General features: G+C 41.4%; 4 protein-coding genes across 8 annotated transcripts; 2 read left to right on the top strand and 2 right to left on the bottom strand.

Annotated features, from left to right (window-relative positions):
- Positions 1-101: 101 nt before the first annotated feature.
- Positions 102-1,770, top strand: LOC124205933 (39S ribosomal protein L4, mitochondrial-like). The gene is made up of 8 exons (XM_046603519.1): positions 102-323; positions 431-488; positions 552-763; positions 833-936; positions 1,035-1,155; positions 1,217-1,326; positions 1,386-1,459; positions 1,533-1,770. The coding sequence occupies exons 1-8, from the start codon at positions 246-248 to the stop codon at positions 1,676-1,678; spliced, it is 903 nt and encodes a 300-aa protein (XP_046459475.1). The 5' UTR covers positions 102-245; the 3' UTR covers positions 1,679-1,770.
- Positions 1,771-1,803: 33 nt separating this feature from the next.
- Positions 1,804-3,719, bottom strand: LOC124205930. The gene is made up of 8 exons (XM_046603516.1): positions 3,481-3,719; positions 3,296-3,414; positions 3,056-3,232; positions 2,832-2,997; positions 2,587-2,742; positions 2,283-2,509; positions 2,046-2,203; positions 1,804-1,988 (listed from the first exon to the last, which is right to left on the bottom strand). The coding sequence occupies exons 1-8, from the start codon at positions 3,592-3,594 to the stop codon at positions 1,804-1,806; spliced, it is 1,302 nt and encodes a 433-aa protein (XP_046459472.1). The 5' UTR covers positions 3,595-3,719.
- A 337-nt stretch (positions 3,720-4,056) lies between these two features.
- Positions 4,057-6,112, bottom strand: LOC124203523. Its single transcript, XM_046600197.1, has 6 exons — positions 5,555-6,112; positions 5,010-5,415; positions 4,795-4,944; positions 4,594-4,719; positions 4,381-4,505; positions 4,057-4,311 (listed from the first exon to the last, which is right to left on the bottom strand). Exons 1-6 carry the CDS (start codon positions 5,675-5,677, stop codon positions 4,057-4,059), a joined length of 1,185 nt encoding a protein of 394 aa, XP_046456153.1. The 5' UTR covers positions 5,678-6,112.
- A 1,570-nt stretch (positions 6,113-7,682) lies between these two features.
- LOC124205936 (putative OPA3-like protein CG13603) lies at positions 7,683-8,860 on the top strand. 5 transcript variants are annotated; one of them, XM_046603525.1, is made up of 4 exons: positions 7,687-7,773; positions 7,859-8,024; positions 8,205-8,572; positions 8,652-8,860. In XM_046603525.1, the coding sequence occupies exons 2-4, from the start codon at positions 7,889-7,891 to the stop codon at positions 8,718-8,720; spliced, it is 573 nt and encodes a 190-aa protein (XP_046459481.1). In that variant the 5' UTR covers positions 7,687-7,773; positions 7,859-7,888; the 3' UTR covers positions 8,721-8,860. The 5 variants fall into 5 exon arrangements, with proteins under 5 accessions (XP_046459479.1, XP_046459481.1, XP_046459482.1 ...); XM_046603523.1 differs by having other exon boundaries at positions 7,683-7,773; positions 8,205-8,860; XM_046603526.1 differs by having other exon boundaries at positions 7,694-8,024; positions 8,634-8,860.
- Positions 8,861-9,204: the final 344 nt, after the last annotated feature.

The following is a 9,204-nucleotide window of genomic DNA, read 5'->3' on the forward strand; positions in this document are numbered from 1 at the left end:
CTATAAAATAAAATATATTTATTTTTACTCATATTTTGTTTTTGTATCATCCAATAAAATATTTGAAAATATTTTACTTGACAATCTTCGAAACTTGTGTTTGACTGCAGACGACGTTTTACTTTTGTAACCGGCCGCACATCGTGAGCTCCGACATCCAAGTCTGTTTGGTTTGAAGGAACTATGAAAAATTAACTCGAAGCTGGTTAATAAAATTGAGTCGTTCTATTTTCTAACTGGATAAAATGGCTGTAAAAATAATGAACAAAACAGTCACCGATTTATCACTGAGGGTTGCCCGATGTTTCTTTGTTCCTACCAAGGTACAGTTGTATTTTTGAGCTGAGATTGTCATCATGAGTTTTTCGTAAAGTATAAATAAATTCAACACATTTTATAACGATCTCTAACGTATTGCTTGAATCAACAGACAATTCATTGCAATGCATCACTTTTTCAAGAAAACCTGGATACTTCATTGATAAACCGTATGCCGCTTTTTTATTGATTCACTCTTGCACTTGTCAATTTTAATCATGTTATGTTTACAGCTACCAGGCCTCCTTTGCCCATCATATCTTCAAGAAAATTGGCCTTCCCTCCCAAATTTAAGATCCCACGTCAAGTATGGGTCTCAAATATGGATACAGTTGAAGAGGAAAAGCTAGGTTTAATTGACCTGCATCCTGAAGTGTTTGCTGAACGTCCCAGACTTGACATCATCCATGAGAATGTCAGGTGGCAACAGCTATATCGTCATGTGGTATGAGCCTTACTTGTTTCAAATACCATTAACCTATGCAATTTCTTTCAATTGTTCATTCATTCGTAGTCATACGCCCATACCAAAATGTCTTATGAAGTTAGAGGAGGTGGTAGAAAGCCTAGACCACAAAAAGGCAGTGGCAGATCTCGTCACGGATCCATCCGTTCTCCGTAAGAACAATGTTTCCGTACATCCCGAAAAGATAGTGTCGAAAATTGGTCGTATACGAATCTATTTATCTAATAATTGATTGTCTTTCGTTTTCCAGAATCTGGGTAGGTGGTGGGGTTGTTCACGGCCCCCGCTCCCCCAAACCCTACTTTTACATGCTGGGTTTTAACGCTCGGCTCAATGGTCTTCGATCTACCCTCTCAGCCAAGCTCGCTCAAGTAAGTTTGTCGATAATGTTCTCGCCAATGGACTTGTAATAAATTGTAAATGTCATTTTAGGACGATTTACATATCGTAGAATCATTAGATATACCAACAGATGACCCAAAATATTTGGAAGCGCTCGTTGAAGAACGAGGATGGGGACCTTCCGTTTTGTTTGTGGATGAGTAAGTACCATAACATCATCAGCTGTGATTCAGTTCTTTACAATAAAATATTTTTGCAGTCATGACATCATGCCATTGAACATAACTGCCGCATCGGATGCGTATGGCCATTACAACCTGATGCCCGTTTATGGTAATATTTTTGACGAAGCTTATTTCAACAAGTCTTAATTTTAACTCTACCGTTCCATGTGTTTTCTTTTAAGGTCTAAACGTCTTTAGCATGCTGAAGCACACCACTTTAGTTATGACACTTTCAGCCGTGGAACGCCTCGAAGAGCGAATCTTGTTCCACCTGAATCGTAACGATGCAGCGGAGGCGACAGCGAAATATAAACTGAGTTCCGTCTAGTTCGCTTTCTAGTGTGTAGTCTTTGTTGGAAAGTAACTATTATTTTTTTTTCTTAATCGTTTTCTATCTCTAATAAAGCGATTTGAAAACTTCTTACAAAATCAAGGTTCTGTAAAAAAATGATTTCAATCCAATGCATAGCGTGTGTTAAGGTCCTGAACGACTTCCTCCATTGCAAAATAGCAGGAAGTAACAACTCTTTTAATGAGGATCAGTTGTTTCCAGGTGTGTGCATTCAAGCATGGTTGGACTGCTTTCTCCAGCTTAACCATGGCTTCTCGTTGAGCGTCTTTGTCTATTTCGTCCATTCCTGATCGACAGTTATTTTGTTATTTTAATTTTTAGAAATTTAGACGAGTTCAATTACCTTCAACAATGTAATTATAGTAATGACACAAGGCGGAGACGGATCCGTAAACGTTACGCAACTCATTCCGCTCATTCCACAATGAAGAAACCTGGCCCGGAAGTTCAATGAGAAGGCGATCCCAACTTTCAGTTGCTTGAATGACTTGTAAAACAACTCTATACGGTCAAGAGGAGCAAATGATGAAAGTTAATATTTTAAAGCTTCCCAAATATTTCTTGTGTACGTAGGTATTACCCGTCAAGGTTACACTGAATCCAATCAGGTCGCTTGAAGTGACGCCGGATTGCCGATTTGTGGAGCGCCGTACTAGTGTTGAACGCCACTTCGAGATGTAGCTTATCGATCCAATCCGCAAATTCTTTCTTGATGGCTTCGCCCAATAGTCGGTGAGCCTGCTGGCAGCGTAATAGAGCCTTCTCTCGGTAACTAGGACTTCCGGCCCAGCTCGTCATTTGCACCAACTTGAAGACATTGGAGAAACGCAGAATGTTCGGAATTATTTTCCCCCGTAATAGTCTATTATTGTTTGGTTTATTACTTTAGCTATCTTATCGAGGTAACCTCGAGCACGTTGAGCGGAGGCGGCCAACCGGGTCGTCTGAGTAGTTAACGTGGCGCTGATTGGAGTGCTCCACGGGTCGCCGGAGTTGATGCCGCAAGCTACCTTCGCCTCTCGAGAAGCTTTTTTAAGGAGCTGTTTCCCATCAATATTGAAAAATAAAAAAATAGGTTCAGTCAAATTTGGCGGAAGGAGGTGACTGGGAATTTTTTTGAGAACAAGACCTGATTGGCAGTCGAATTGATTACGGCCGTGAAGAGTGGGCGTCGATACAAATGTTTAAACGACATGAGAACTTCGTAGATATTCCAGAGCGTGCTGCAGCGGTGGATGGCATCTTCAAAGTCGTGAACCAAATGAATCTCTAATGCCCTGGTCTCATTTTGGTAGCTGTTAACAACATTAGAATTTAGAAATGCGATGCTTCAGGATAATTATTGGAACTCACCTATTGTAGGCCTGGTACCATTCTTCCGGTTTCAAAATGTCGAAAATGTTGTCACGATTGTGAGTGACGAGATTAATGGCCAATTCAACAAAATTATCCTGGGCCTTCGTGAGACTTTGACCAATATCGCGCTCTCTTTCGGTACAGAATGTCACCGGTATGATCCCCTCACCGTACCTAGAGCCCATTCATTTTATTATTAATCATTTTTTTTTTCTTATTTATTAATTTTTTCTTCACCTCCCTAGTTGTTCCAGTGATTCGCAAATGTCAATGACGTGACTTATGCGTAAATCCAGTGCCCGAAAATTGGCCAAAACTGATTCCGCGTTCAATTCGATCCTTTGCCACTTCATAGTCTGTTGTGCGAATGATGGACTTCCAGGAATTTGTACGGAGTTTTTGATAACTCATTCAGTGAATACCTGAAAGTAGGTGGCGACGCAGCGATTGAGACATCGTCGGCAGATCTTCTCCAAGTCGTCGACACATTCTCTCGGCCGCCCTTTGAGGAAGAGTTTATCGATGGCCACCGCCATGGCGTGTTGGCTAATTTTGGTCACTACCTCATTACCGATGGTGAATAGAAGTCTGGCAGCCGCATCACGCTCCCTATTAATATGAAAATAGGTTGAATGAACACGTAAGAAAGATAAAAAAGAAAGAGTTTTCTTTCAATTTTGTGTCGTATAGATTCTCTTCTTTTTTTTTTCTCCTCCATCCCGAACAGTTACGGGACCTCTCCGCTTGTATGACACACAGTCGGTCGCCCGGTTGGATGAAGCCGAGCGGGCGAAATCAGAGAATGCGTAGGAGACGGGAAATCCAATATCGCGCTGTCGCGAATCAGGCCCGGACACAGGAGATATAACCAACAATACGAATATATATAGAGAGATGGAAAAGAAGCGGACCTGTTCTCATAGTTCGGTAGGTCTACATGACGCACAATAACGATGATCCGATTGCACGCGTCTTCTTGACCAATCCAAAGGTAGTTATTATTTATTTATTTTTTCAAATCCAATAAAAAAATGTGGAGGAAAAACATTAGGAAGACTGTTGTGATGAATTATTTGTAGCGCAACATTACACACGCTTGATTTACCTTGATAAATAGCCGGCAGGTCGACAAGTGGAGCTACGTGTTGTCCTCTGATAGTTTCCGGGAAAATCCTGACCTTTTCAATTGCTTCGACGGAACGCCGTAAACAAGTTAAATATTTGGCAGCCAACTTTGTCTGTTTCGCTGTTTCCTATTGGAAAAAATTATAGTCGAGTTCAGTGTTCAATGATGCAAGTTTTATTGGATGGGCTGGGTTTACTTGTAGCTGATCGAGAAGATTTTCCAGCTCGTCTCCGACCACTGAATTGGCTTCTTTCAGGATTTTCAAGACGCGTTGGTAGTCTTCTTTCATTAATTTGCTGCTGAGTTTCTTGAGAATTTCATCTTTTTCCATCAAAAATGTGTTAGTCGAATTTGTTGATTCGATTTAATAATTAGCCGAGATACATATAATTTTTTTTTTCTTTTTTACATTTATGAATCAGGTTATTGATTTCGTCTTGAATGGTCGGTTGACTGTTCTTGGATCCACTTGTCGTGTAATAGTCCTTGAGTTCAACGGAATAGGTAACTACGTAGATCCATTGATGGGCCAATCCTTTTTGAATGCGGGTTATAAATAACGATTAGATTTTTTTTCCTTCCTTTTTAAACGATATCGATCTATTTTTACTTTCCAGATGCTCGATATTATCCTCGTCGTCTTCAGCCGGAGGTTGAACGATCAGTGTTGGTTTGAGGAGCCGACTTTCGTTGAGACAATTTTTCTCGATCAGAAACTGGCGCAATTTCAGTAAGTTTCCTTCCATCAAATGTCTCACCTCTTATCACGTTTATAAATCATTAGATATTTCATACAACTGGACAAGAACGTTAATATTTAACCACCTTTTAATCGATCTTGACATAGAGCGATGGCTTGCCTCTCGAAATAAAATGCCACTTTGGCTAAATGACGTGGCAAATCTTTGGTGCCACGATCCAGACATCCAGGGTAGATGACGGCGTCGAATTGTCCCGGACGGATGAGCGGTTCGTTAATAGTTTCGATTTTGATGTAGAAACAAACGGGGTGATTTGGTTTGAGAATTTTGCCAACGACGGCCCAATCGAACCTGAGTCGATCGCCGACTTTTTTCTGCTTTTGCAACGGGCTGACGAAGAGCGCCACCTTCTCCGGGTCGTCCAGGTAATCGATAACAGAGCGATCTTGTTGCTCACCCCAGCCCAGGTCTGCCTTGGACGTGATGTCCAGCACCAGATGATGTTGGCATTGATCGCGGAAACGTTTCACCTATAATAGACACATCATATAAACGTGGGCGGCGGTCGCCGGCCCAAAACGAGGTATTACACACACGAGTTATTATTATTATTTTTTAAACCATAATATCAAACGTGACGGATGCAACTGTAATTAAGGCATCACTAACCAATTGGCGCAAATCTCGGTCTTCTTCCTTGCGAATGATCTCCAACAAAAGTTGTCCGTCCGGTTCTTCTTCGCTACCGAATTCCTCGTCTTCCAAGAATCCATTCTCCCGTCCGCCGTCCATTATTCCTTGATGGATGAGGTGCTCGATGCTGCACGACGACCAAGGCTCCTGGATCTCCTATACCGGTTACACTGTATAGATGTAATCTGCTTCCAGGTGTAAATAACTGCCGCAAAAAAGTGCTTTCGGGTCGCTAGTAGCAACTAGAATAAAACCGGAAGCCAATATTCCGCACAGGGTTCGGCACAGCTATATAGGAAAAAGATCACTCGGTTGACGGAACTCTTAACAATATTATGCAGACGCCGGCAGTAGTGTATTATATATACTTGGTTACCCCAAAAAGCCACGGAAGAGTCTCTCTCTTGTGTCTTTCACGTGTGCTGTTTTTTTTCCCTTTTGGCACAGAGAGTTGTGTGCTTTGTAAAGTTCTAGACACCAAAAAAGCATTCGTTTCAAAGGGTTCCCGAGAGAGCTCTGTCACTATATATTATACTACGGGGGCTGCTCGATAATACATCTACTACTACCTGCTACCTGGTTTTCAATAGAGTCTCGTTGCCATGGAGACGATTGACGCGCCTTTTCACCTGGCCGTTTCAGAGCCCATCCGCTGGGGACCGACACTCTGAATGGCACACGGCAGTTGCTGTTATTTTGATACGTTTCTTCTTCCCCCACGTTGATGTCATTTCGGTAGAAAGTCGCGCATGTATAAAAAAAAAAAAAGACGAAAGGGAGGAGGGACGTTACAGAATTATGACGGGCGATGTTGCTATTTCGGTAGATATATGAGTCGTCAATGTTGCACGGGGCAACATCTTAAAAGATACATCCGCACACAGCTCGGGTATTATGGGCTTTGTGTCAAAGAGAATAGAGAATAGAGAATAGAGAGAGAGAGTCGATATAGAAAAAAAGCTTGTTTCGATGGCGGTCGTGAATTGAAAGGTTGCACGAGTCAAACCGGTATAACACACAAGAAAGGAGATAGAAGAAGAAGCAGCGTCTCCGGGCAAAGTGTGCTCCGTGCGAAAAAGTTTCCAAAATTACATATAGGGCTATGTGTACCCATATATACGACGCACAGAAAGAGGAGAGTGATCAATGGAAACCGGAGAGCCGCTTTAATTTCTGTGCCTAAATGTAGACGCCGGTCTACCTTTTAATGTGACAGAAATAGCCGCTCGTCCAGGTGTTTTATTTCCCTGATAAAAGAAAAGAAACTTGTGGGAGGTATTATGTAGCCTGTATATATCAAAAATCGTCTAGACTTGACAAAAAGACGTACATGTGTGTCTTTGAGAAGAAACGAGTCGGTTGAGAAAAGGAAAAAAGTAAAACGAGTGGGAAAACGACTCGATTCGGCATCACGATGTCTCCTAGGCAGCACGCCATCATCAAGACAACGGCCGCCATCGCATCACGAGATACGATTTGAGTCGGCTTTTTTTCCATACAATAATAGCTGCTATGCGAACTGCTAAGAATAGGGTGATGTGCTACACGTCATGACGCACCAACTTGTTGACGTCAGAAAACTGCCACCGGTACCCAAAGGTGTAACACGCGCGCTCTCAGGTACCGCAGGGTTATCTGGTCAACTGTGTAAAAGGGATGGAGTCTTATATAATCAAGTAACGTATCTTTTTTGGGAATGTTACCTCCCCTCACCGCTTCTTTATAAGCGCTTATTCCTCGGTCGCCTAGAGCCCTAGTCTGTCGTCATTTAATTATCTGGCCAATAATGGTCCCTCCGGACAAGGGTTTCCTGTATACATAAAAACCTGGCCGACCCATATTTAGCCGGAAGACGTCCACCACAGCAGATATTCCGATACAGCATCAATATCTTGTATAACATATATCAGATTACTAGCGTTTACCGATTGAAGTTTGTACCTTTCAACTGCAATTACGTGTGACTTTGCACAAATTCAGTTTTGAATTCAATAAAGTTAGACCCACCATTGTGTCAGGACTTGCTACTACTATTTTCCTGCTTTAGTGAACTTCATTCTCTATGAACTCCGATCCTGAATTTCCGATTAGACAAATAATCCAGCGATTTGAGTCGCTCAGCGTCAAGTTTTGGCAATGTTGTTATTTTTCTAGCAGACGAAGTTTGTGTGTTTTGGAGTCGGTAGAAAAACCAAGTAAGGCGAATAAAGTTTTTCTCTTAACGATTCAAGAAAAAGTTACGCTAGTTATTTATTTACATGGACTTTAATAATTCATAAGACTTTTTGACGGATCAACAAATTTTCCACAATGTCGGCACTGCCTGTGGCTAAATTAGCTGCCCTTGTTGTCAAACAGTTGGCCAAGCCACTTGCCAACCTGGCCAAGGAGAAAGCAAAACAATCTTATTTTTTCAGGACATACATCTGTATGCCTCCAGCACAATGTAACTATAATTTTCTTATTTCAATTTTCAAATACAAACTTTTTCTTTACAGCAAAAGATGTTTAGTGTTTTGTTTTATGGACTGGTTCCTTCTCGATCAAGAATGTTTGAGTGTTATCACTCACTCCATTGTTGCAATTAATATGGCTCTTATCTGATTTTTGTATTTTTTATCATCAGTTTATCACAGATGTGAAATGAAAATTAAGATGTGGGCCATGAACCTGGGAAAGGCTGTCGAAATCCCAAAGCTGAATGAAGCGATGGCCATTGAGTTGGGTGGCACCCTATTGGGTGAAGGAATTATCTTTATCACCGGAGCTGTTCTCGTCACTGCCGAAGTGGTTCGGCGAAACAAAAAAGACGCCGCTATTGAACAAGCTCGTCGTGATGAATTGGAGTCTATATTGGACCGTTTACGAGACATGGAAATTGAAGCCAGTCGCCAAGACGCACAACTAAGGGAGATCAACAGGCTCTGTTTGGCCCTGCAAGACAAATTCGTGTCTCCACCACCATCTCAAGAATCTACAGTCATCGTTACAAAGGTAGAGGCTCAATACGATGACAATAAAGCCTCATCATCTACCATTTCCAGCAATAATTCAGCTGTTCCTGTTACCCTAGACTCAGCATGTGGAACAACTGGAGAAGCGTTCGCCGGACACCGCCGGGGGATCGTGCACCAAGCCATAGCTCTGATTGTTAAAAGTTAATTCGTGAAACAGATCCCAGTTTCTGTTTTTGAAATCATTTGTATCCCTTGGAAATTATCAAGAAGAAACCAAGATGTAACATAGTGCGAAATGAGAGGAATACAGAATAATTTAAAAGTTTGATTTGGCTATTTATTGGGCGAAATTTTGCTACCCCGCACTTCACAGAAGCGCCAAAAAACATTCGGTTGCTGTTCAATTGGGAATTTAAAAATATACTCATATAACTTTATTCAGTAAACTTTAAAAATATATTTTGTGATTAAAGTTTGTCAAAAGGATTGAGACGAAAGAGATTAAACCCACCTGATCAAAAAATGAGAATATTTTGGTATATTTATAAATCAGTAAGACTTTGAAATTTAATTTTAGTGGTGACGCTGCCGGGGTAATGTACAAAAATAATTCCCGTTCCAAGAACGTGTTGGCAGATGTAACTAAATTTAGGAACATGCAACCCTTGT

The sequence above is a fragment of the Daphnia pulex genome, chromosome 10 (assembly GCF_021134715.1).
Source record: "Daphnia pulex isolate KAP4 chromosome 10, ASM2113471v1".
NCBI lineage: Eukaryota > Metazoa > Arthropoda > Branchiopoda > Diplostraca > Daphniidae > Daphnia > Daphnia pulex.

Coding starts and splice junctions, on each gene's coding strand:
- LOC124203523 (XM_046600197.1), bottom strand. CDS start 5,677: ATGGACGGCGGACGGGAGAATGGATTCTTGGAAGACGAGGAATTCGGT. Junction 4,945..5,009: donor ATGTCAAGATCGATTAAAAG/GTGGTTAAATAT, acceptor AAACGTGATAAG/AGGTGAGACATTTGATGGAA. Junction 4,312..4,380: donor ATCTTCTCGATCAGCTACAA/GTAAACCCAGCC, acceptor TTTTTCCAATAG/GAAACAGCGAAACAGACAAA.
- LOC124205936 (XM_046603523.1), top strand. CDS start 7,889: ATGTCGGCACTGCCTGTGGCTAAATTAGCTGCCCTTGTTGTCAAACAG. Junction 8,025..8,204: donor CTGTATGCCTCCAGCACAAT/GTAACTATAATT, acceptor TTTTATCATCAG/TTTATCACAGATGTGAAATG.
- LOC124205933 (XM_046603519.1), top strand. CDS start 246: ATGGCTGTAAAAATAATGAACAAAACAGTCACCGATTTATCACTGAGG. Junction 1,156..1,216: donor TCTCAGCCAAGCTCGCTCAA/GTAAGTTTGTCG, acceptor ATGTCATTTTAG/GACGATTTACATATCGTAGA. Junction 1,327..1,385: donor TCCGTTTTGTTTGTGGATGA/GTAAGTACCATA, acceptor ATATTTTTGCAG/TCATGACATCATGCCATTGA.
- LOC124205930 (XM_046603516.1), bottom strand. CDS start 3,594: ATGGCGGTGGCCATCGATAAACTCTTCCTCAAAGGGCGGCCGAGAGAA. Junction 2,510..2,586: donor ACCTCGATAAGATAGCTAAA/GTAATAAACCAA, acceptor AATGTCTTCAAG/TTGGTGCAAATGACGAGCTG. Junction 2,204..2,282: donor ATTCAGTGTAACCTTGACGG/GTAATACCTACG, acceptor TTGACCGTATAG/AGTTGTTTTACAAGTCATTC.